The sequence below is a fragment of the Nothobranchius furzeri genome, chromosome 18, assembly GCF_043380555.1.
Source record: "Nothobranchius furzeri strain GRZ-AD chromosome 18, NfurGRZ-RIMD1, whole genome shotgun sequence".
Taxonomy (NCBI): domain Eukaryota; kingdom Metazoa; phylum Chordata; class Actinopteri; order Cyprinodontiformes; family Nothobranchiidae; genus Nothobranchius; species Nothobranchius furzeri.
Genome location: NC_091758.1, coordinates 41,334,402 through 41,361,521, shown reverse-complemented (window position 1 = coordinate 41,361,521; position 27,120 = coordinate 41,334,402). Strand labels below are relative to the sequence as shown.

At 45.2% G+C, this 27,120-nt stretch overlaps 1 protein-coding gene across 1 annotated transcript in view; it reads left to right on the top strand.

Annotated features, from left to right (window-relative positions):
• Window positions 1–27,120, top strand: part of alk (ALK receptor tyrosine kinase) — a gene marked incomplete in the record, with an annotated part of 374,845 nt that overhangs the window by 303,526 nt on the left and 44,199 nt on the right. The window contains 5 exon segments of the mRNA XM_070547101.1: window positions 3,143–3,276; window positions 19,668–19,799; window positions 23,753–23,887; window positions 24,327–24,430; window positions 27,085–27,119. Coding sequence (XP_070403202.1) covers window positions 3,143–3,276; window positions 19,668–19,799; window positions 23,753–23,887; window positions 24,327–24,430; window positions 27,085–27,119 — 540 coding nt within the window.

Sequence of the window (27,120 nt, the reverse complement as noted above, 5' to 3'; positions counted from 1 at the left end):
GCGGAGAGGAAGCGAGGAGCGTCAGATGGGTGTAAAGATGGCTGCTCGGAGCGTGTTTTGCTGCTGTTAAAAAATGAAAAACTTCTCATCCTGAGAGACGCTCTCTCCAAACAGAAGAAAGGTCAGGTGATTAAAACAACCAGCTCTGTTAGAGGCCACAGTAGAACAATAAGGAGGATCATCAGAATGGGATTAGTCCCGTTATTCCGACATCAGGGGTATTTATCTCTGATATTTATGTTTAGGGCCGCTGAGCCTTTGTGTGGTGTAATAATAACATGATTTAAACGTTTGAGCCCCAGCTGGGACTCGCAGAAGAGTAACTCAGCACGGAGGCCTTGGTGTTCTGTTCCTCACCTTAAACAGAACCCAGCAGAACCGGCTGTAGATGTGGTCTAAACGTAGGGTTTCGGAAGTGTTGAGAACATTCCCTCACAGGTTTACTTTCCCATTTTTATTCCCGAGGATTTTCTCGAACCATTTGACCCGTTGAGCCGAGCCAGCAGTGAATTCACCCGGAGCACGAAGCTCGTACGTAGCTCAGCTGGACCATCGTTTCAAGGTTGTCAAGGAGACGGTGGCGGCACTTTCTGTGGCGGGGGTTCATTTCCTCCTTAATACGGGGAATGGCGGGGAGCAGGTCCGGCGCCGGATCACCTCCTCTGTCCGGGTGATGGAAGAGGACCAGAGCTGCTGGGCAGAGCTCGGGTCTCAGCTTAGCCTCCTGGGAAAACCAGGAAAATTCGTGCAGCTTGTGAATGTGCACGGACATAATGCTGCACCGACAGCATAAAGGTTGTTGTTTACCAACCAGTTAAGCTGAGTTCCCAGTTCAACCAACAGTTTGATGCTTTTTAACTTCTGCAGGTTTGTTCCACTAATGAATTTTATTAACTTCATAAAACTCATAAAAAAGTCAAATGTGAGTTTTAGCTGCTATTAGATGACATCATGGCTGCCGACCCCTTTAAAGATATGAAATAATAATAACGGTAAACCTGAACTATGTAGTCTAATTTCATATAACAAACATATAATAATGTTGTTTATAACAACAACACAGTAATAATACTTTAAATTGGCCCTTCCTCCTGTAGATCCTCCACCAGAGGTCCAGCTGTAGATGTTTTATGGAAGCAGTTGAGACCACAGAGCAGAAAGTGAGTTCTGCATCAGAAAAGTTAGAGAAACTGTTTGAATGGGACGCTTTTCTAAAGCTCTATGGTCAATAAAAACAAGTTCATGAAGTTGTTGGCACGAATCTCTCCTCACATAAAATAATATCAACAGTTTTATTTAGAACTGTTTCGGTACCTTCCAGAATGAGCCGTTTCAGGGCTCAGTCACTTCTTTACACAAGTTGGAGCTGGCCACGCCCACCAACCTCCTGATTGGCTGCTATAATCCACCACCCTCCTGATTGGCTGCTATAATGTGAGTAGCTCAGACATTGGGGGAGGGGTTTGGAGCAGAGCTGCTGCTCCTCCAGTGTTTCTGAAACGACTCGTTTTAGGCGCAATTCCCAAAACCAAATGCTGAGAAGATGGATGGACATTTATTTTCATGTTTGGAGTTTTTATGGAGGCAGGAGAGATCCACATGGCAGCACAATGTCACGAACTCCTCCCGCTGACTTCATTTCCCAGCATTCTCGCCACCACTTCCCATCATTCCTGCCATCAATGTGGCAGCTGACGTCATCACGCCGACACTACTTAAGGAAGTGCCGGCATTTCATTCATTACTCAGTCATCGTTTCTACCAGACTTTGTATCGAGTCCTCAGGCTTACCAGCCTTCAAACCTAACCCAAAGACTGATCCACGCTGTTTACTATTAGTAAGCCAGCGACCTCATCCTCCGGAACTGCTACTCAGTCTCGGCTCTCTTCCCGAGCGCTGTGCTGCCGTTCCCAGAACAAAGCTGCGTACTCTGTCAAACCCAACGCCAGCCACTCCGCGTCTGGGCCACACAGTTACGCCACAATCCATCTCCGCTACGCTTCAGCTCAGCCGTGAAACCTGACACACAAAAAGATGAAAAGGCTGAGTTTTAACGACGTGTTGAATAAAGCCCTCCGTTACATAAAAGGGGTGAAACTTTACAAGTTCAAATATTTAATTTAGCTTCCTTTAAAACATTTTAAAGGTGTGGTTCACTCCTTTAACAAAAAAAATGTAAAAGAAACAAGATTTTTGCAGGTTTCTTATTCACATTTGTGCATTTTTATGTCAGAAAGAGTTAAAGGCGCCATATCGGTGCTTTTATATCGGAGCTAAATGTTCGTCAGCATCATTCCTACGTTTCTGTACAAATACAGGAACTCTGATGTGGGTCTGCATCGTTCTGAGGAATCTTCTGGTATAAAACTACATTTTTCTTATTATCGCCTTTTTTATGATTTTTGTTTTTACGGCCCCGTTGGCCGCGGTCATCATGCCTCTAATTCAGTTAAGTACACAACAGGAGGAGTTAGCTTAATTTATTGTCTGTAAAACATTGAAGGTCAGATCTGTTGGGAGTGGGTTTATGATTGCTGGAGGGGTTTTTGTGCGTGCCGTCTGTTATCGGGGACATGTGGCTCCTGTGATGTGATGATTAGTGTCACGGCGTGACGGTGGTTGGAGTTTTGGACGCTGCTTCTAGTTGTTGGAGAGGGGATGAGCAGCAGAGGGGAGGAGAGAGAGGACAGGAGGAGGGAGCTGCTGAGACATCAACACAATTTGCTTAATAAAATTAGGGAGAGTTGAAGAGCACAAAGCCGGCGGGCGTCTGAGGGAGGGCAACACTCGGAGCCGGACCGCAGCTCTCCGCTTCACCTGAGTGAACATCTGCTTTAGGTAAAGGTCTGGTTCTGCTGAAGCTCCACCTGGCTCTGGATCGGCTCAGAAAACTTCCGTAGACCTGTAGAGGTGGGAGATGCTCCAGCTGACCAAAGAGCAAAAGGCTCCTCCTGAAATGGAAGATGAGGAAGCGCCCATGTCGGCTTCCCAGGAAGCTCTGGAGAGCCCGACCTCCGAGACCCCGGCTGAGCCGGTCCAATCCACCCTGACCCCTGACCCTCGCAACTGGTGTAGGTGTTTGTGTCAGCCGTGGTGTCTGGTGCTCACACTCACGCTGCTCCTCCTCTCTCTCCTTGGCAGCTGGGCGGTGGTCCACCTCACCCTGGGGACTCGAGGAGGAGCGCCGTTCCGGGTCTCCGCCGGATACGACCAGAGGATCCCACAGGAGGACGCGGCCACCATCGAGCCCCACTTCACCACCAACTGCACCATGGGTGAGTAACGGAGCAAATCCTCACTTTCATCCTGGTTTCTGCTTCTTTGTTTTCACCTTTAGTCACTTTTATTCACTTTTATTCATTTTTATTCCCTTTTATTCACTTTTATTCACCTTTATTCACTTTAATTCCCTTTTATTCACTTTAATTCCCTTTTATTCACTTTTATTCACCTTTATTCACTTTTATTCACCTTTATTCACTTTTATTCACTTTTATTCTTGTTACTGCAAAAGACTAAAAAATACATTTAAAATTTTAGGGTCCAATCCAAACTGATGAAACCTGATTTTTGCCGGGAGTTGCTTTCCCTGGTGTGTGTGTGTGTGTGTGTGTGTGTGTGTGTGTGTGTGCGTGCATGCGTGCTGTGCGCGTGTGTGTGTGTGCTAATGTGCGTGCGTGTGTGTGTGCAGCTGCATGTGTGTGCGCGTGTGTGTGTGTGTGTATGTGTGTGTGCACGCACGTACGTACTTGCTTGTGTGTGTGTGTGTGCCTAATGTGTTTCACGTGTCTGCTGGACATCAGCTCTACCATGTCTGGAAGCTGCTCAGCTCCGTTCCGTGATTTTTAACGTCATTACTCCACGTTGAGGAATGAAATGCGTAAACCAGTCGGGTCACAGATAATATCCTCCTCTGTCAAACTCAACATCTCCTAAAATTAAATTAAAAGAATTGATTCAATTTCCTCTGAACTAGATGGAAGGCACAGCGTACCTCACAGAGACACGGTTTCCCCGACAACGGCGACACGCCAGCGCTGGGGCATTCATGAGACAATTAAACATGTCTAATGTAAGGTTTGTTTTTCAAACAGAGAAACTTGTTTACCAGATAAACCCAAAACAAACCCAACAGCATGAACTCGTTTTCTAACCAGATTTTGTGTTTTCTGGTGATTTTCGTCCTTTTCAGCGCTGTACGTGGAGGTCGTGCAGGTGGAGTTCTGACTCTCCTGTAAACCACTTCCAGTCCCGCTGCTTCCACTACGATAACAGAATACCATCATTTTCTTATTAGTTCATCCATTAACTTTACCAGCTTAATCCGGTGGAGCGTGTCGGGGTCTGCAGCCCGTTTCCAGCTGACGGGACACACTCCTGTTCGGCATAGACACAGATAAACGTGCACGCTCACGCCGCAATCAACAACCAAGCCAGTCAGTAATTCTCTTAAAGAGAAAACGTTCACAGCAATCATGACTCTACTTTAGGACTTTAACACTAAAGCTCATCAGGTTCTTCCACAAATAACTTGTTTTGGCGTTTGGGACAATAACGGAGGACCTGTAGCTGTGCATGAGGCTAGTAGACACTCCGAGTCTTGTTTATCCTGCTTATACGGCATCAGTAAAGCAGCTCTTTCTAGACTTCAGCTGGTCCAGAACTCAGCAGCTAGGTTGCTGACTGGAGCTGACTGAAGACAACACATTTCTCCAATTCTGAAATCTCTCCACTGGTTGCCCGTGCAGTTCAGGATAAACTTCAAAATTATGCTTCTCACTTACAAATCCTTGAACCATCAAGCTCCTCCATATCTGTGTGAACTTGTCCATTACTACAACCCGCCGCGTGCTCTCAGGTCTGAAGATAAGCTCCTCCTAGCTGTTCCGAATGCTCGTTTAAAAAGCCGTGGAGAAAGGGCTTTCTCTGTCTGTGCACCGAAGCTGTGGAACGCATTACCACTGCTAGTGAGGCTAGCACCAACAGCTAGCATTTTTAAATCACGCCTGAAAACTCACTACTTCAACCTAGCTTATACCACATAATTATGGACCTCACTTACATCTGCACTGTTTAAAAATGGACTTCACAATTATCGACTTCCGTATTATTGAGGTTCTTTGTAAAATGTTTTTTCCTATTTTTATTCACCCTGTGTCTTATTGATTTTTAGCTGTTAGTTTTGGGAATTTTGTTGAATTTCCTTTTTATCTTTTATCTGTGTTCGACATGTTTGTATAACGCCTGTTTAATTAACCAACATTATTAGTGTACAGCGCCTTGTTTGGTTGTAATGCCTTGTGAATGCGCTTTATCAATAAAATTGGATTGGATTTATGTGAGCGGCCATGTTTATAACCCTAGTCCAACTCTGGATGTGGGTCTCACAAGCTCACAACAAAAAAAAAAAAACAAAGCAGAAAATGTGAAGTGACCTTTTTGTCAGAAAAGTGTCTAATTTGTTAACATGGGAGGGGGCGGAGCTTATAACCTGTACTGCAGCCAGCCACTAGGGGGTGATATAATCTAGTTTACTGCATACAACAGGTCCAGGTTTAACATGAGCTAGTTCCTAAACCCTTTCATATAAATCAGATGTTGTCAGTGTATAACTTTTACTGTTTTTTCTAACCAGTCTCAGAAAATGCTGACCTGATGTCACTGGACTAGGTGGTCCGTTGAGTCTCGGTGTCCCTGAAGATGCTCGTAGACTCAGACCCCTAACTTTGAAATATTTAGATTTTTACTGGATGCTCCCACAACACTTACGTCCGACCTGGCCTCCTCCCACAGACCTATAGCTCAAACAAAACGGTGGTGGTTTCTTTCACAAGGACCTGTTCCACAAATCCCATTTTCCCTTCTTTCCTTTAATTTTTTTACTCCCTCAACCTCAGTTGTACTCTCCATCCGACCAACGATCTTGGGGTTGCACACTTTGGGCGACGGTGGCACTTAAGCGCTCGCCCCGTAAGCAAAAGGTTGCAGGTTCGAGCCCCGCTCAGTCTGTCACTGTGTCCTTGGGCAAGACACCTAACCCACCTTGCTTGCTGGTGGTAGTCAGAGGGACCACTGGCGCCTGTGCACCCCTGTGCACCAGGGTGTGAATGGGTGAATGACGGATTGTGCTGTAAAGCGCCTTGTGGGGTTCCAGGACTCTAGAAGGCTACGTCAGATAGACCATTTACCATTTTCTTTGATTTCTCTTTCTTTCTCTCTGGACCTTGATGGGTTATGTCCCGCCAGCTCTCCTTGATTTTTAACTTCCGGGTTCGTAGACATTCCCGCTTGGAGAATCCCGCAGACTTTAGTCTACTGGATCTCAGTCTGGGCTTCATGGCGCCCACTTACCAGAGCTCCGTCCTCCAGACTGTGTTAGTCTATGAAACCACGTGTTTAGGTCTAAAGACCGAACCCGGTTTTGTTTCTAAGCAAAGACGATTATAATATTTTAGTGATTTTGATTTTCTCTTGTTCCGTGCCGTATTTTCTGTCCCACGCTTCCATTCAGAATCTGACTTTCTGCTCATGAAACATCTGGCCAGGTGTTCCTTTCACCTGTGGATCACTGCACCTTCAGCCTGGAGGCAGAAAGCTGCGTGACGCCCAGCAGATGTTCAGTGTCGCATCCCGACATCAGCGCTGCGGCTGCTGCAAGCTGCTTCCAGTCGCTTTTCTCCTGCGACGTCGGCATCAAACACATTTTTACATTCTGACTCATTTCGTGAAGGATTTAACCTAAAAGATCATTTCTGCATCACAGAAGCTCTAGTAGGTTGGTTCCTTTTTCACACCAACTTCATTCTGAGTTCCTCGTGAAACTTTGTTTCTATGGAGACAGTTTTCGATGGATCTCCTGGTAAACTATTCTAGATGATAGAAATCCATTTTCAGGAGTTTTTCCTGCTTAGAAATGCAAGAATAAAACAAAACAAATGTTTTATCCTGGGTCAGGTTCAGCGCCTGACTGTGTCCACAAACAAGACTCTCCATAACAAACCAGCAGCTAAATCTTTATTATCTAAATTTAGCCGTCAGATCTGCAGAAGAGTCCTGGAGGAGGCAATCAGGAGCTTCAGTTTTCCCTCCGACCCTCAACAGAACCTGGATCTTCTTCATGAGTTCAACTAAAACTAAATAAAAGAGAATGTAAGGAAACCGCTGGTATCCAAAGGTCAGAAGAGTCCTGTCCGGGTGTCGGGTGTCGGTTCTGCCGATGCGGGATCACCACGTTCTCCTGACAAGCGTCTCAGAGAGGAAAACTAGACGGACGTTCCGTTCTCTCCTCCGGCACCAGCTGGAAACCCACCCCTCACTCCGAGACTAAGCCCTAATCCGTCTCGCTCTCCGTACAGACACCCCCCCTCCACAACATCTGTCGCACACCTGGGGTCAGGTTACCTTCAGACCTACACGGCATCAGCAGAGCTGGAAAATCACAGGGAATTGTTTATTCCTCTGTCTTTGTTGCATGGTGATTTTCCTGCAGACTGATTCTGAGAAAACAAAAAAATGATGAAATTACATCCAAACTCTTGTTTTGCATTTTGATTGTTCCTTTAAACTCATCTCCCTTCAGATTTATTTAGTTATTAGCAACAGTCAGAGGTCAGAAATTCCACAAATCCCATTAATTTTTGTGCTTCGATTGGGAAACATTGGACAGCGTCTGTTTTATTTCCTTGATCAGAAACGAGTGTGGCGCGCTGTTCCGTCACCCGTTTGGTTTCCTTTAATTAACTCATCAGTCAACAAACAATCCGGTCTCCGGAATACCATGTAACAAACAATCCGGTCTCCGGAATACCACGTAACAAACAATCCGGTCTTTGGAATACCACGTAACAAACAATCCGGTCTCCGGAATACCACGTAACAAACAATCCGGTCTCCGGAATACCACGTAACAAACAATCCGGTCTTTGGAATACCACGTAACAAACAATCCGGTCTCCGGAATACCACGTAACAAACAATCCGGTCCCCGGAATACCACGTAACAAACAATCCGGTCTCCGGAATACCACGTAACAAACAATCCGGTCTTCGGAATACCATGTAACAAACAATCCGGTCTCCGGAATACCACGTAACAAACTATCCGGTCTCCGGAATACCACGTAACAAACAATCCGGTCTCCGGAATACCGCGTAACAAACAATCCGGTCTCCAGAATACCGCGTGGATGCATGACTAACATCAAATCACACTTTCTTCTAGAACAGCTGGTCATTCGGAGCCTCCGACCGGCTCAGACTCGCCTGATTCACTCCTCATCAGCATGTCAGCGAGTTAAAAAGTTCCAACCTCTTCTGTTCAGATTCCTGAACAGCCTCTGTTTGGAGAAATAGCTTCTGCCAATGAATGCATGAGAGTCCACTGTCCTGCGTCATCCCACCTGATTTAGGCAGTTGTTACACCCTCCATCTTAGACAGCTTCCTGAACAGCCTCTGTTTGGAGAAATAGTTTGTTCATCAGGACTGATAAGCTAACGACTAGTCTGAGCTCAGCGGAGTGTCGATACAACCTTTGTTCATGTAACATCAGTTTCTTAATCTCTACACCTCCATCAGTTCTAATTTCATGAGGATTTCTGCTGAAACATGAGGGAATTCCTGCCCAACGTGACGTCTGGATGCGTCAGAAATCCCGTTTCTGCTTGTATCACATCGGCAGCGAAGTAAAGGTTTATAACTAAGCTGTTTGCATGAACAGTGGTTTAGAGGCGGCAGCGACACACTTTGACCTTAGCTGGTTTATGCTAGCCCTTAGCCCTCCTAACAGAGGCTGTTCAGGGAGCCGTCTAATAGGTTTAAGGTGACTTTGACATAAACACTTGAACAAAGTTTTTATCTTTTATTTTATTGTGGACTGAAAAGCTCCAGCTGATCATGTCAGGAGGAGATTTTAAAATAAGTGTGTCTCCTGAACAACCCGCTCAGCGCCTTCGTGTGCTTATGAATCACCCTGGAAACGGAACAGGAAGCCGAGCCGTGGCAGTGAACCTCATGGGGATTTGAACTAGTGACCTTCCCTCTTCTGGACCGTTTCCTTAAGCACTGCACCGCGCCGCTGCAGGCTCTTAATGAAGCATCGCTGCAGCTAGATGCTGCGATTAGATACACAGCAGAATAAGGGCGTGCTGAGGCCCATCAATCAACCTCAGCTTGCTGGAGGAGGCTCAGACCTGAATGGATGCAAAAAGAGAAAAAACACTTGCAGAAATAGATGAGTCTTTAATTATGGGGGTGTTTTACTGCGTGTGTTGGGCTGAAACCCCATCAGAGCTGCAGAAGATTGTTAAAGGTTAAAGGATGTCTCACACAGAAGCAGTGGCCCATGAGGAGGAGCAATAGAGGAGAACTGATTTCGTTGTTTGCAGTCAATCTTGTAAACACGTATCACATCACAGGGCACATCAGCCTGCACGTGTGCAAAGTTCACAATGTCAAGCAAGTGTCCAAAATCTGGTTTGAGTCATCTCTGGTCAGAGCTGATGTTCTGGCAAGAGAACAGATCCTGTAGTTTATCGCCGCTCCGGTCCACGTTTTACCTGTTCTGATGGCTCCGGAAACAGACTCAGATCTGATCGAATTAATAAGCTAACGGCTAGTTACACCAGCACTCTTAAACGGTGCTAATCTCAGATCAGTCATTCATAAATCTAAAATAACTTTTTTGTGAGGTAGGAGGTTGCACCAACAGCTGGAGCCGAGGTGGATGCACAGACTAAACCAAACTCATTTACATTAAATGGTTTCATACATTGTTTTTTGTTGTTGTTGTTGTTGTTGTTGTTGTTGGGGGGGGGGGGGGGGTTACAGAGAGGTTTTTGTATAAAAGCTGATAAAGTAGCTCTGTGTTTAGCACTAGCATGCTAACTGGTCCAACTGGTGTGCCAAGATGCGAACCATTGTGCTACTATGCTAACTGTTTAGTCACTTGTGTTAGCATGCAGATTCTTGTGCAAATTTTTTATGGCACTGTTCACACGGCAGAATTAGTCATTTTCAAAAATGACCTCAAACATATCAAATATCACGGATATAACACTATTGGTGTTACCATGTGTGGTGTGCAAAAACTACACACTACAAACAAACTGATTTCACAGACGAACATTCTCTGGTCAGTAAGGACATCTCACAACACCGCTCCAGGTCAAACGTGACTTTGGAGTAATCAAACATGGCAGAAGAGGAGCGTGCAGCCTGCTTCCGCCACTCCATTTTATGATTGGCTAAACATCACATTTAACAGGAAGTACACAGGAGTTTTATGACCAGGGTAATCTCAGCGGGTTTCCAAGCAAACCAGAGCGCTGTTAACACACCACACATGGGAAGAATATCTGATAAGATTATCTTAAGAGCCGTTACTGTAATCTGGGACATCCTTAAGATTGTCCGAAGGGTTGAATCGGGTTAAAAATCGACACGGTTATCCTGCCATCTGAACCAGACTTTTCTGTTGCGCTAGCATGCTAAGTGTTGTAAGTGACTAGTATGTTGGCATCCTATGTGTTGTGCTAGTATGCTAACTGTTGTGCTTGTCCGACAGAAGCTCTTAGTACACATTGAGTTTGTAAATCTATAAAAATCCAAAGTTGTTTGCCGTAGGATTAAAATGAGGATTAAAATGCCTCGAACGACATCTTCAGCTCACGAAAAGCTGATAAATTTACTGTCAGCTTGAAGCTGTGCTGAACTGGAATAAAGAAAAAGAAACTATTAGTGAGGCCTTGTGCACAACTGTTAATTTTAGTATAATTAAGAAGAAAAAGCATTTGTGTTTAATTTCTGGCAAAATCTTTGTGAAGCCTCGAGGCAGCCACACGTTTTTCATACCAGTGGAAGAATACGGGAGGCCTTTGATACTTTCAGCTCACTTGCTGGAGTTTTTTTATTTTTCGGGGGACTTTAGGGGAGTTCATGTGGACAAAAAAGTGGAAAGTTGGAGGGCAAAAACAAAGCTGATCAATTACCAGGAGGTAAAAGATGTAGAGAAAATCCTCGTCTGGCGGCGCTAAGCTTCATCACTCTCCCTCTAATCTCTCGCCTTAGGCTTTCCTCAAGAAGCATCCCCTCAACACAAACTGGGTGTCTGTTTCAGGCACCTTTCCAAAGACATCTACTCAGGCTGTTTCATTTTAAGAGACTGAGCAAATGTTAAATGGCCCAGGGCACCAAGCGCAGTGTTCCCAACATGCATCTGCCAAATGAAACGGATGTTTAAATCAACCCTAATCTGACACGGAGGAGGACGTTTCTGGGTAGCGTAAAGCGTTATTGAATTAAAGCCAGTCATTAAGAAACGGCAACATTAAATCAAATTTCATTCGGCGTTTGTTGGCATGAAATCATCAATCTGCTCACTGAGTCACTTCAATTTGTTTGACGTCAAACAGCAGACTGTACATCCTAATTAGAGCGCGGCATCAGTCTCAGCATCGTGATCCGTCACAGAACGATTTCATTGACCCCGTTGGACTCACTCAGGAGAATTACGGTCCGGTCCGGCCTCTGCGCCTGTTTAATATCGTTTCAACACCATTGACAGGATTTACGCCAGCTCTCAAGCATCACAAAGACCTTCTGGACTCCAATGGTATAAACAAAACATAAGGACGACAAATTCAGTCGTAAATCAAAGCTTTAGAGTCGAATTCGAACACTTTCTGTAATAAACTCAGAAACTAAGAAAAATCAAAGCCTTGGGTCATAATGCCTCAAACCAAAAACGGGTTTAGAGTCTGTGTGATGGATGCTGCGTCAGCGTCGGATTTAATGTAAAGTTATAAGAAAAACAGAAAAGTTATAAAAGTAGCACCAACAAAACACAACGTTTAAACTTTCCTCGCTGCTAATTAAAGTCCAAATTAACGAATTACACCAAATGTGTGTCTTCAAGGAGATTCTGGTCCACCATGCGGCGTCTCAGGAGGGGAAAGCAGTGTGCTGCTGACCTCTACTCGGGATGTTGTGGATCGGTGGGTGGAATACTTCAAAGACCTCCTCATTCCCACCAACACGCCTTCCAGTGACGAAACGGAGCCTGGGGACTTTGGGTTGGACTGTAATCTCTGGTGCTGAGGTCACTGAGGCGGTTAAGAAACTCCTCAGTGACCGGCGTCAGAGCTTGGTCCGCATTGCCGGCAGTAAGTCGGACTCGTTTCCGGTGAGAGTTGGACTCCACCAAGGCTGCCCTTTGTCACCGGTTCTGTTCATAACCATTATGGACAGGATTTCTAGGAGCAGCCAAGGTGTGGAGGGCATCTGTGTTGGTGACCTGAGGATCAGGTCTCTGCAGATGATGTGGTCCTGTTGGCTTCATCAGAACGTGATCTTTGGCTTTCACTGGAGCGGCTCAAAGAAGAGAGTGGATGGATGTTTGAGCATCATCAGAGCTTTTTATTTATCTAAACACACTTTACAGCTAAAAACAAAATAAACTCATTGTTCAAATTTTGTGATCAGATGTGAAGTTTTATTTTTTTTTAAATGCACCAAACTAGAACGTAAAATTAGGAATGAAAATGTTTTAAAATGGTTCCTGATTGGTAAAATCACCCAAAAAATTAAAAGAAGTTTAAGGGAAGTGACTTGTTTCAGTTTAATAATCTGATTTAATCTATGTACCTCATCTAACTTCCCTCTGGGGTTAGTAAATATGTGATCATGGGATAAAGTTTCAACTAGTTTTAAATTTCCTCATTTTGTTTGTGATTTGCTTTCCAACCCCTCTCAAATTTGTCTCGTTGTAATTTTAGATGGTTTTCTCAGTGACTGAATATTCTGGGTGGTCTTGCAACTCCGCCCAGAAAATCTGGATCCCTCTCAAATGTTTCAAAGCTTCTTGTAATCTGTTGTAATCCCAGTGAGAAGTCCGCTTTAATGAGTTTTTTGCCTCTTTGTGCCACAAAAAAAAACTTTGCAGCTACAAGGCAACTAGAAAGTCTTTAAATGTGAAAACGATTTACTTTAATAAGAAATGCGTGCACATAATTATTCCGTAGAAGAACTCAGTTTCTGCAGAATGTCGGGCTGAACTGGGAGGTTTTATTCACGGCCTGTGGCGTTAATTGTAACGTGTTGTTTAATGTTTGTGGTTTTCATTTAGAAATTGACCCATAACTCTTCTGCACAGCTGCAGGCAGATTTTTACAGCACGAGTTGTTGGGAAGATCTTATTTTTTCTAAATTAAATAAATTTGTATCTTTTATTTCCAGGATTTGAAGCTAAAACAGGTGATTTTAACAATAAAAGCTGATAGATCAGCATCCAAACGGGAAAAGTTAATCAAAGCTTTTTCCATCTCCGGAACGTTCCGTCTCACCAGCGGCGAACGTGACAGAAAGTAATGGTGATAAGGCCGAGCTCGCACAAATCGAGCGTGACTGCGTGCAGTTAATTGAATTGATGAGCGAATACGTCTCTTCCCACCAACCGTCCGGTGGGAAGCGCCTCTGCATCTTTCTCCACGAGCGTCTGAACGTTTTGTCTTTAATAGGTTGGCGAGGTTCTGGTGCCGCTGTTTTTTCTGGACTCTGGAGATTTTTGCCCTCGATAAACCAGTTGGAGGAGGGAGATAATGCTCCAGGATGGATGAGATTACACCACTTCTGATTTCAGATGATGTTTCAGGAAGTGATCGCTCGTCTGCAGAAAGACAAAAGGCTGCATTAATCTCACAACTGTATTCAAATCTCCACGCCGCGTTTTGGAGACAAACTGCTTTGCATGATCGTATGGCATCCTGCAGAGGGGGAAGATCAGATACGCGGTGATGCTAACATTGACTCGAGTAGGAAACTCCTGCTTTTAACAAAACTCTGATGTCTATGCAGCAAACCCGGGTCAGAGGTCAGCTGTAGGGCATATTAGTGAAAATTACCTTTAGTTAGGGTTTATTCCTTTTTAATGATAATTACTAACCATAATATTAGTGAATATGATGGATGAGAGATTATAAACTGTTTAACAGCGACTTATATGAAGAGAAAAGTCTAAGAAGTTAATGCTCCACATTTCAGATACTTTTTTTATTTTGTGCTTTGATTAAACTTTGACAGAAAACCATGGTTACCAAAGGGTTTGGAGAAGCTTGTGAAAAGAAAAGTTAATTATACATAAAATGTATTAACCATTAAACAAAGGAGAAGAAAAATATATAGAAAGTGTTTCAGATTATCTGCAGCTTTACACAGAATAAAGAATAACACCGAAGCGGTTTGGAGGGGGATTCATGAAGCTACTGAAAATCAGAACTTCCTTTTGTACGTTTCCAAAGGTGATGGAAAGATCACCGGACATTCCAATTAAAGAGATCAGTCGGTCTTTGTCAGATGACGTATCGGGTGCTGTAGCGTGTTGCATGATGGGATAGCTAGGTGTATAACAATGGAAGCATTGGTCCCTTTGTGTGTCGTGAGCTCATAACCCTGCAGAAAATGGTCCACTTGTGTTGTGTGAAGGGCTGCCATGCCAGGTCGCATGATTACAAGGAGCAAAAACATGCTAACGGCATAAGATGTAGCATCTGGGGCTAAAATGATTCGATGTTATTCAATCAATCAAACTTTATTAATCCCAGAGGGAAATTAGAGTTTCAGTACACACAATTCAGAGATCAGACATACATGGGCAAGACACATGACAAGAATTGGTGAATGTGGTCATTCGCAACCCTGAGTCGCGCTACCTTAATAGAGAGAAGAGGGTAACATGAGGATTTGATTCGGGAGGAGGGGGAAAAAAGGCACTTCATAGCTCTCTCCCACCAGGAGGGCAGCTATGCTCTGCAAAAAAAACACCTCAGACAGATAAGCAACAGACTTCAGACATCACAACATAGATACTCCGATAGGAAGGCGGGGGGGGGGGGGGGGTCTGGGATCCTGTTTCCCCAGCGAGAGCAGCCATGTACGGCGCTCAACCACTGTAGCCACAGGTGGGAGGGAGATCTTGGGAGGAGCGCAGAGCACATTGACTCCTGCAGGTTGATGACCTCGCCAGGCTGAAGTCCGCCAATCCGAAGGCGGGCAGGGGGGGTAGGTCGGGTTTTCACAGCATCCGTCTGCATTCCTTCGTGGGGGTTTGTTGTTGGCATCTCAAGGCTGCCATGGCGTCAGATTCGGATAACAAGAATTTGTTTGGGTCAGGCTGAGATAATTTTCCTCTCTGCCTTCAGTCTTTAACTGATCATTCAAGTCCTCCAGTGAAGCCAGTTTAGGTTTTTAAACATGTCCACACCGTCCGGTGACCCTCTCCGAGATGACATCCATTTTGCGCACTAATACCGGTATCGCAGCTAGAACATTGTCCAGCTTACGATTCACCTCGAGTAACGTCCCAGTCTGTGAGGTCTCCACACGGACGGTGCTTTCCGTGGGTGCGGGTCGCCCTCCAATCGCTCCCATCTTCCCAAATTTCCAGAAAACCAGATATCCTCCCACTCCAATCAGGAGAAATCCAGTGATCATCAGGCCGAATATCCACACGTCTTTGACGTCCTCAATGGACAGCTGGGAGAGGCATGTGATCTTCCACTCCCTCCAGGAATCCAGCATATATCCTGCCGGGTGTGTCCCTTGTGGGCAAGTGGGAGTCCCCTGCTCCGTTCACCTTGTTAGTGGTTTCATCATCCATAATAGTTGACGCACGTCTCAGGAAACAGATCTTTGTACTAAATGAAGCTTTACAATAAACAATGTAGAAAGGTTAAGAAAAAGGTCTGATTAATTTTTTATCTTTCCTCTTTTATAGTCGAGTCGAGTTGGTTTCTCTGTATCTTTACAACTAAGAAGGCAAAGTTTAATGTAAGCAGGGGTCCGTTCACCGGATATTTCCCTCTTTTGTTTGTTTTTTGATGGAAAAATCTCAAAGCTGTTGGTTAGGGTTAGTTGGTCATTCTGACAGACTGGAATTACATCGAAATGACGTTCATTGTGCCACGGTTATATAAGTAGAACATAAGTTTCTTCTAGTATCCGCGGGATGTTAGTGCCAGCTTCCTTTGAGGGCGTAGAAATCTACGTTGTTGACCATTTCTGAAAATGCTGATCCCTCGCCTGCTTCACAAGTTTATCCCTTAAGGGAAGCATTCGTTGTCCTTTTTTATGCTGCTTCACCTCCAGCTGTGGTTCCCCCTAGCAATGCGAGTCATACACCTAAAATGGCGCTTGGGGGGTTGTGGTTGCCAGGCCAAAGACCGATTAAACTACTTTAATAATGATGTTATTGAAACAGTGTTGTGTAAGTGTGTGAATAACTGGGAGCACATGCATCGGTTTAATGTAATAAACGGGGACTCATCAGCTCTCCTTGTACGTTAATGACTTAGCAGTGACACCGATTAGCCTCGTGTTGTGCTGCTTTCCCAGCTTCCTTCCTGCCTTGTTGTTTGTATTTGATGCCGACTCAGAATCAGGAAACCTGCGTTTTCTTAGCCGGTAAAAACGTCCATTAAGCTGAATCGTCCAGATGTGTTGCAGCGGTTCAGTGTGTATAAAAACTCTCCAGCTGTGTCTTTACTCTCAGGTTTATTTGTGCTGTTTGCTCTCCGTGCAGACGCGCTGATGCTTTGGCGTCTAACCGGAGTCCAGCTCTGTTTCTATCAGCGGAGGCTTTACCCTCGCCGGTCACCCCAGCAGCTCCTCAGCTCATCATTCTCCTCACAAAGCCCACAGCGACCCGGCCAACACCACGATAACAAAATCCACTCGTGCCCGACGGCAATTCATCCCCCACCGACCCACTTGTTTTCTCAGTCTAAGTGTGATTTAAGACCTGCAGGAGTTCAGGAGAGCAGAGACCACCTCAGACCTGCTGCTAAACTTCATCCATCATCAAACTCGGGTGGACCATTCATTTGCATCCACGGCATTTTCTCTCAATCGCTCTTCTGATAAACTCTTGTGCTTGTGGAGTTGTTTTGGTACCACGAGGAAGCTGAAGCCGATGCATAATGCATGTGTTGATCGTGGTGAATTACAAAGCCACGTCTTTACCCAAACGTTTAGTGTTACACAAACAAGCTCCCAACTTGAATCATTTGAATAAAACTGTATAATTTCCTCTGTTACCGCCACAGGTCTGTGACGTTGTATTTTCATGCACCATTCACAGCTTTTCGCTTGTAAAACGGGTCCAAAAGGACCATTTATAGGCGCTGACACAAAGAGCATTCATCATCAGAGTCATTTACTCCAGCCAGGTTTAAAAAGAGCGTGAAGTGGATTATTCACTGACATGTTAAAGTGGCTTTCTGCAGCCACAGAGGTCCTGCTACAGCGCCGGGCCGTAGGAAGACTCAAACTAATGTGTCTTAAGCCCTCCGCTTGTGCCAGTAGCTAAATAAGCCCGAATGCTTCTCCACAACGCTGACAACCCCCACAGTGGAGAGCGGTGAATGTGAGGAAGGCTGTTGTAAATAGACATTAATTATTTTGTTTGTATTTGTGAGCGGCTGCTGATTCTGGAACAGTCCAGGTGTCCACTTTTACTGAGCTAAAGACCTGGCCTCGGGGGCTGACTGACTGAAACTTGGCAAACGAGATTTTCAGTCGATTCTCTAAAAGATCAAAAGTTTTATTGTTTTCCAAAAGTCCAAAACCGACACGGTTTGACCACCAAGTTGACCGTTTTCCCTCAGGTTTACCTTTGGTGTTGATTTTATGATGAATGATGATCGACCTGCAGTAGTATAGCACCTTTGTGACTCACAAGACTCCAAAGTGCTTTACATTCACCCATCACTGATGGTGGTATCAAACATGCTGTCTTACTAGGATTAATCTCTGAAATTATGTTTGAGTAAAAAAATTCTATGTCATGAATTAAATGTCTAAAAAAGGCGAGACTATTCTTCCATGTTCAAGCGGCCCATAGAGTCCTATTCGTTTTTGGGCAGCAGAGGGGGCCATGGACCATGGCTCCGGCTTCTCTAAGGTGGCCATCACTGGAAAAAGACCATGAGACCTACTGACCATCAGCACATTTGTGTCGATTCTCGGTCATCCATCTTGGGGTTTACTTGCAAACGGTTGGACGTTTTTCCTTGAAGACGTTTCTCTCCTCGTCCAAGAAGCTTCTTCTTGTGTTGGGAGTAGGGGGCCTAAAAGGTGTGGTCTGAAAACATGCTGATGGGGCATGGCCCCTCCCTCTCTTCAGCGCCTTGATTGTGTCGTTGGTGCTGATGATCTGTTTTGGTACTGTCTGGATTCTGTCTGGGATTCAAGGGAAGGCTGCACAATGGGTGTTGGGAAGATGACTGAAGCCACCTCCTCTCTTCAAAGTTGGTTTTCCCCGTCCAAAAGGTGTCCACGATTGTCTTCAAAGAGTGACCTTTGTCCTTGAGGTGTAGATGGGCAACTTCTGGCTCTTCTGCCTCGTGTCATCCATCAACCGTTATCTAGATTACAGTAAGGATGTTGCACATCTACATCACCACTAGGTGTGTGCACTCACCTGGTGGTGAGCAGTAGGGGGCACCTGGGGCAGCAGTAGCCCAACAGGTTGAGCAGGTTGTCCAGTAATCGGAAGGTTGCAGGTTAGATCCCGGCTCCGGACAGAGAACTCTGCTGTTGTGTCCTTGGGCAAGACACTTAACCCTCCTTGCCTGCTGGCGGTGGTCAGAGGGACCGGTGGTACCTCTGCTCGGCAGCCTCGCCTCTGTCAGTGCGCCCCAGGGCATCATCACCATCAGTGTGTGAATGGATGAATGATACACTGTAGTGTAAAGCGCTTTGGAGTCCTTACTCTGAGAGGCGCTATACAAGTGCGGGTCATTTATCATCCATGTAGCCAGTCACCCACCTCCATCAGACTGGAAAAACAACCCAAGGATGATGTTTTTCAGTCATGTGACATGTCTGATGTTTGCAGCCTGTCGCGTTGCCGTGAGTTTACCTTCTCCAACACCATCCTACAGGTGTACCGAGGCCTTTATTATCATTTCTGCATCGCCGCCTTCACTTGTCAGCTCAGCTGACGGCGTTTGCTCTACACTGACTCTTTATGTCACAGGACTGTTATCAGACTTTCCGCTCCCAATTTCGCCTGAGCAGCGAACAAATCTGCATAGTATAGATCAAGGACAAACTACTGAGAGCGCAGCCAGTCAGTGGTGATAGCAATCACTCGTCTCATGACAGAGAGACAAACAAGATCCACATCGGTGTGCGCTTTAGCTTCCTGCTCCTGCGTTTTTTCTCTGATCAGTTTCAGGTGATTAAGGCGAAGGTGAGCAGTCGGTTTCCAGAACTTCAGATAACAAATCTCTGATTTGCATAGATCTGCAGATGCAGCAGGTGACGGTTGAGCTGCGGAGGCGGCTGATTTCAGTTGGTGTGTGAGCATGGCGCTAACAGTAACTGGGTCATTGTTCCTACTGTATCACAGCCAGCCCAGTGCAATTACTTAAGGTGGTGGAAGTCACACCTGGTTTACAGTCGCACCTTGTGTTAGACGTTGTCATAAACCGACGCACTTCCCCTTTTATTTCTGAGTTGTGTTTTCCTGAGCTGTGGATTTAAGTTTGGCGTCCTACATAATGCTTTAAATCTAGCCGGGAACCTGAAGGTAGTCCTCGGCTCTGCGGTTTGTTGTGCTTTACAAACAAGTCGCTGTCTAAAGCTCGTCTCTTTCTTCCTCTCTTCATCCAGCGTCCCCACCTGGTCCAAACATCACGCTGGAGGGTCAGTACCACTGCCACCAGGGACCCGGGATCCCTCTCGACAAGCTCTGTGACTTCAGCACCGACTGTCCGCTCGGAGACGACGAAGGCGACCGTTGCCGTGAGTACAACGTGACGCACGAGTCTGACATTCATCTCTTTACTCGGTGGTGAGCTTGTTCAGCCGTGCTCCCGTGAGTCACCCGTAACGAAGCAACAACTGACCGTCTGAGTGTGCCCTCTGACAGACCCACAACAGAAACAGGCCCAGAACAAGTCTCCAGCGCAGATCTGCTTGGCTAGCACTTCTCACCCCTGAGATCTTCCACCGTTGTTATTTCTGTCTCTGCACATTTGTTTTCCGCGTTTCTCAGGGCTCAGAGCAAACGCCAGCCAAGTCTGCTGACATCTTTCTCACAAGTCCCCCAGGCTGTGTGTGTGTGTGTGTGTGTGTGTGTGTGTGTGTGTGTGTGTGTGTGTGTGTGCGTGTGTGTGTGTTTAGTGCTGCAGTCATACATTGGCATTCAGATTTATTGACACGCAGCTCAGAATTTATAGAAAACAATAATGATGCTGCGGCTTTTTTGCTCATATTAAACTAACCAGAATTAATTTGTTGCTGCCCGCAGTGCAGGTCAGCCTCCCATGCGCTGCTTATTAAAAGGATGCCCGCTCCCCTGTGTGTAGGTTTGCTAACAACGGGAGTTGAGAGATAAGAGCGTAACGATAGGGTGAAAATCCCGGCCAGGCACGGATCCTGTTTCTACTGCAGGGGGATTTATCAGCACTAATTGGCATGAGAGGCTAACCCGGGGGTGTAATCTTCATTTAAATGCAGTGTGTGTGTGTGTGTGTGTGTGTGTGTGTGTGTTGATTTATGCTTTGCATCATGGAGGCAAAAGCGTCGTGTTCAGCACCAGCCGGGTATTACTGACCGAGAACTCTCACTAGCATTTGTGCACGTCGTCGAGCTGTACGGTGTCCTGTTTAGGACATTTTCAAACTGTGAAGACAGCATCAGGAGAAACAATCACATGAAGATCAAAAGTAAAAGGTCAGGATCGAGGAGACTAACAACACAGCGGCCCAAGGAGCAGCAGGCATCAGGAGGACGGGTCCGATGAAAAGCGTCACCTGTCGGGTAAAGCCGCCAGGTTTATGGACTTCAGCTGAATGATGATTAAGAAGACACAATCTGTTCTGAGAGCTGACTTTTTCTTGGTACCTGGAGAATGAAGATGTTTTTCCCAGAGTTTAATCTGGACTCCGTGATGCAGAATGTTCGTCGTGTCAAAGGTCAGCCGTTGTGACTTTGAGGCTTTAAAAAAAACTCAACTGTGGACAAAAACCGCTGAATTGGAACAAGTTAACAAACAAGTTGGTTTGTGAAAAAAAATCAAGTAAATTTGGACGTTTTCAGGACTTTTTAGCAAACTTTTGTGTTGAATTTTAGTCACAAAGTTCCTTAACTGTGTCGAGTTTTGTTTTGGATTTTTGTTGCACTGTTTTTCTCATTTTGGTTTCTTTTCTGTCTCACTTGAGTTTCATAGATCTCAAAACAGAATCAAAGTCCTCAGCATCTCCTGGACTCGCTAACTCATAGATCGAAAGGCTCAGAGTTCATGAAACTGCTCTGAGAGAACATCCAACTGCGTTTCATGTAATAACAAACACTTGAGAACACGTCGAGACCTTTTGGGAACTCTCTTGTGAACGATGGTTGAAGTTCTTCGTCTGACCACCCTGACCCGCTCATATGCATCTACTTCTGTACCTGCAGCTTCTTCACGGTTACCCCCCGCTGCCTCTCTCATACCCTATTCTCTATGATCCATCCACGAGTTATCTGCATCCAATTGGGTCTGTTTAAATCCTTTCTAAGCCCGGCCGAGGCTCATTAACAGGAAACCGCAGGAACAGACTCGGATGGAATCAGTCAGACGGATTCCTGACGTCTAAGGGAACCGTGTCTCTGAGGAGCACTCGTCTCACACGCCATCATCATGCACGAACACATCCTCCTCTCTCCGACAGTCCCAGCTTCCTCTGGTTGATCTCCGTCCGTCTGAATTCTGCAGACGTCCTGCCGCGCTCCAGCTTCACACTTTCCCTGTAACAACACGGAAACGCTGCTGGCATCAAAGCGCGGGGAAGCGGGAGTCTGAAGGGCGATGTGTGAGGGTTTTTAATTTACCCTCATCCGACCAGGAAAATATCTGGGTTTAAACACACGTTACTGTTTTTATTAAAGCACAAACGACAGAGGGTTGAAAGGTTAATGCAAGTCAGCTGAGCTTTATTGTTGTTGTTGTTGTTTACCCGAGGGTTCAGGGTGTGTTTTTACAGAGGGAACTGTAAACTTTTAGCTTTCGCTACGTCCTTAGCAGAACTTGGTTTAATCCTTCACAATAAGAGCCTCTTAAATAGTTCATTAATGCCGTTTTGTTTTCTTTGAGTTTATTCACACAACAGAACTAATAAAATATGAATTATTTAACCTGCTATGGTTTGTATTTGTTATTCATCCTCTTAGAAACTGACTTTTAGGTGTTTTTCTGTTTTCTCTGAGCTTATTGAGGATTTCTCTTGCTTATAAATCATCTCAGGCTGGAAACCTAAATGTAAGCTGCAGCCGTGTCGACATATTCACAGTGTGACCTTCATAAATATTAAAGCGTCAGACCTTTGTGGTGGCGGTGGTGTATGCATGGCATGTTTTTACACGATGAAAGAACATCTGCAGAAGTTTGGCCTTCATGATCTCAGCTCACGATATTAATGGTTTAGATTAATGGCGTTTTTAAGGCCCCCAAAGCGCTTTACAGAGATTCCATGATTCACTCACTCTCTGCTGGTGATGGTAAACCACATCGTAGCCACAGCGGCTCTGCGTCAGTCTGACAGAGACGAGGTCTTCCTTACACGGGAAGTCCTGCTGTGAAGAAGGGTACGGCTGAAGACCACAGAGCAGGTTCACACCTGCAGCAGCGACTCTGCGGGTCTTCAGGTCGGCCATCGTAACTATAGATGCTCGTTGCTCACTGGCCCTGGTGCACTTGGATATGAACGTCCAGCCCTTTAGCTCCTGATCACATGACAGCTTCGACACACCTCGCTGCTGAATTATAGCAACACGTGCATTTTCTTATCGTTAACAGAGTTATGACGGAAGAAGACTAACATCCTTAAATGCCGGTACTTCCATCACTGCAGCCAGTTCAGGGGAAAAGTCTCACCCAAGTACAGAGCCGCAGAATTCCCTAAAGGGAGCTGGGATCGAACCGACAACCCTCTGAAACCTGGACAACCCGCTCTACCTCCTGAACTTCTGCTGTGTGTGTGTGCGTGCGTGCGTGCGTGTGTGTGTGTGTGCGTGTGTGTATGTGTGCGTGCGTGTGTGTGCGTGCGTGCGTGTGTGTGTGTGTGTGTGTGTGTGTCATGGTGGATGGCTGCTTATACTGAGCCAGGATCCTCTGGAGGTTTCTTCCTGTTAAAAGGGAGTTTTCCTCTCCACTGTCGCTACATGCGTGCTTAGTATGAGGAATGCTGTAAAGACTCTGACACTAGTCAGTGACTCGATGCGACCTGCTGGGTTCCTTATATAGGAAACGTTTAACTAATCTGCATAATAAGCTGAGCTCAGTGCGCTGATGATTCAGTTGGAACGTGTACTTTGTGAACCGATGCTACAGAAATGAACTGAATTCATTTAAATTCATTATTACTTCCTTTTTAGCTTCTGATTTTGTGTTGGGGTTTTTATATTTATTTGAACCTTCTGGGCCACCATAGAAGCCAGTAAGGCATTAAAAGTTAGCAAAAGTAAGAGCAAAATACTTCGACACACAAATGCTTCTGAGATTAAACGAGCTTCATAATCCATCAGCCAAATTATAAAATGTTTCTGTGGCTGACTTTCCCAAACTTCACCGTTTTCTTTAGGTTTTCGGTCTCGTCACACTTCATTCCCGGTTTCCGTCTACAGGTCCCGATGGTTTGCATCCTGCACGCTTTTCTTTTCGCTGTCACTCAACTCCTCCTCTGTCCTCTGTATTCTCTCCCATCTCCCTCCAGGCCGCTTCCTCAACGGCAGCTACTGCTCCTTTGAAGAGGGCGAATGCGGCTGGCAGTCGTTTGCAGGCCGGAGTCTGTCCTGGAGGAGAGTTCAGTCAGCAGCTAAACCCGGCAGACAGAGCTGCCCGTCGTCAGGTTCGTACCTAATATTATGGCATCAACACAGTGCAGATCAAACGAAGCACCGACTCGCCCGCTGGTTCGAAAAGTGAAAAGAAGTCGGCCTCTAAGCAGAAAATATAGAGAATTTCAACCTTTAAAGTAACAACTTTGAACATGTCTGTCTTGACTTTGCGGATTTGGGAAGAGTGAGACTTCTGTGCCAGACACAATATGGTGTTTGGGTCAGAGGTCAGCACGGTGCTGCAAACAACCCCCCCCCCGGGGTGTAAGAGACGACACGCTCCTGCTTTCAGTGTGAGTGCACTTACACGAGTGGGCCAGGACTTTTAAAGGTTCGGTGAATAACTCTGGTCTCTGGAGCTGTTGGATGTATTGTTTATCTGAGCTGACACTGACCTAAAGTGTGTGTGTGTGTGTGCGTGTGTGTGTGTGTGTGTGTGTGTGTGTGTAGGTGCAACCTTCACAGTGGAGGGGGGTCAGTCTAAAGGTCAGAGAGGCTCCGTGTTGCTGAAGAGTCCTCTCTTCCCCCCTCCTCTAAGAAACTCCCCGTGCACGGTGAGTCCCGTTATGGAAACGAGCTCTTTACACTAAAGCAGCGAGCCTTGCTGTGTTTTTCTGCATTTTGGGGGTAATTAGGCTTGCCCTAAAGCTTGGTTTATGCTTGACACATTCACTTTCCGCTTGGTGATGCGGCTCGCGGATGGAACGCGCTTCACAACTCGCAGCGTTTATGGTTCATGCAGCTCGTCTCTGCGGTGAGCCAATATTCTCCCAAACTGTAGGGGGCAGCATGGAGCTCTACGGCATGCATCCAACACTACACCGTAGTAGAAGTAGAAATTACTGTTTACAACATGGCATTCCAGCATTTTTTAACAGCGTCCTCGTCTTTTCCGACAGTGCGAGCCATTTCTCTCCAAGAATTATTAACAACATGTTGATCACGGTGATCTCTGAGAGCTGAATCATACAAATGTCTGTATTTACGAACCTCTGCCATACTAGTTCTTGCCAGTCCGCCATGTTTTTCCACGTCTGACCGTCCGCGTGGTTAGAAAATTTCCTAGGTGCGCGGTGCGGTAAGTTTGGGCCATGCGGAGGCGCGGTGGAGGGGCGTGGTTGTTAAAATGACGCAACTTTTCCGCACGGAGCCGTGCGAACCTCGCGGACGCGTCAATCATAAACCAAGCTTAAATAAGGAGTCTTCCTGGAAGTGAAACTAAAAGACTTCTCATTTTAAATCAATAAAGATTTTTTTATTCCATGTTTTTAAAGGTCAAAGCCAATTTAGTTGGAGATGATAAAAAATAGGCGGATAAACTAACATCCTCTAGTAACCTGGCTGGCAACTCTGGGGGGGGGGGGGGGGGGGGGGGGTAGTTTAAACTTTAAAGCCTGAAACATGAAATATAATTTAAACTTTTTATCACTTAATCTTAATCTAACAACCATAATAAACCAGATGACAAAGCCATGGCTTCTTGGGAGAGCAAACATAACTCTGCTTTAAGATGTTTATGAACATTCCCGTGCTTTGCTGCAGTGTTTGCTCTTACAGACTTGGCAACCCCACGGTTTTATTTTAATTAGCCTTAATTCAACCAGATGAGTCTATTGAAACCTTATTCTCATTTATGATGATGATCTGGCCAAGAGGCGGCAGCAGCAGGCGCATATTTAGCTTTACACCAAAGATAAACAGATTTCGGTTTCACGGATTTGCTTTTTAGACAGGAGAAAAACTGACGAGCTGAGAAGGAAATCTGTTTCTACGTAACCTTCCTTCCATCATGATTAAGACAGTTTTGTGATTATTTCAATGTAAAATTCTTACTTATTGCACCTTTAACTTTGATTTGCTAAATAGCTAATATCCCTCTGGCTAGTTAACTAGGTATCTTTAGCAATTTAGCTAGTTTTACTTACGTAATTTAGAGCATTTCTCTTTACTAACTTCTGTAACCGGTTTAGCTAACTTTTCTTCTCATTACCCTTGGTTAGCTTATTAGCTTTACTCACTCAGATCAGCTAATTGAGTTCAGCTAATGCTGCTAGCTTAGACGGTCCAGCTTATTTTTATTAAGCTGATAAAGCTCATGATATTTTTGTCCAGTTGTTCAAAATGTTACCAAGAACAGAAAATAAGAGTTTAAAGAGCACATTACTCAGCACTATGAAGCCTAATAATTATGAATTAGCAACGATAATTAATATTTGTTGATATAAATAAGTAGTCCTAAGTCACTAATCATTTAGTCATCTTTAAATTAATTCGTAGCCTTAAAGGAAAAGCTGTTTTGTGGTTTCATCTTGTTTTAACAGCATCCTGGGCTCCTCCTTCAGTTGTTTTCTTTGGTTTTTACTCATTTCAAACAAAAGGAAATCTGTAAAGCTGATTTAGTGTTTAGGACGTCTGACAGTTGTTGTTGTTTCCCAGCTTCAGTAGCTTCAAACTCTTGATTTATTCATTAATATAAAAACCTGAAAAAAGTGAAGAATTAGTCAAACCCGGGTTGTAAAACGAGCTTTAAGATCCCAGAAATCCCTCCTCCAGTGAGTCGGTTCATCTTAATTGATGCTGTGCTACACAAGTTCAGACGTGTTTTATTATTCCTCAGCACGGTGACCATTGACCTTTCTGCATATTTACTTTGCACATTTGATACGCTGGAGGTGAGAGAGGTTAACACATGAGAGATTTGAGGATCAGGAGGTCAGGGAAGGAAGATTTAAAAAGATGAAGGTGCCATGGAGTTAGACTGAAGAAGAAGCGATGAAACAAAAGCGTCTGCGTCAGATGGGAATGAAAAACAGGAAGATAACAAAAATTATTACGTTTCTGCTTCTCTGCTGTTTGATGTTTGCTGCGTCAGCGCTTCGTGGATTAGAGAGTCAGAATTAAAGCTCGAGTCCTCCTGAGGACTGGATGGGTTCTGGTTCGGGTCAGGTTCTGTTATAAACAGTCCTAATGCCGTAACAGTGACCGGGTTTAAACCAGGCTCTGAGCTGCAGGAAATCATTTACATGACTAAATCCTGACCGGTTAGTTAAACTGGTTTAGACTGGTTACCTTCTCCATTCTGACATAATCCTGAGTGAGTTCTGATGCTCGGTTCATCTTGTTGCAGTTTTAGGTCCCTTCCTTCCAGGGCTTCTTTTTGAGGCGTATAAAACAACTTGGTGTCTTGTTTTGGGTTTTGGACCTACAGGTGCGGTTCTGGCTGTGCTCTGGAGGCCTCCAGAGA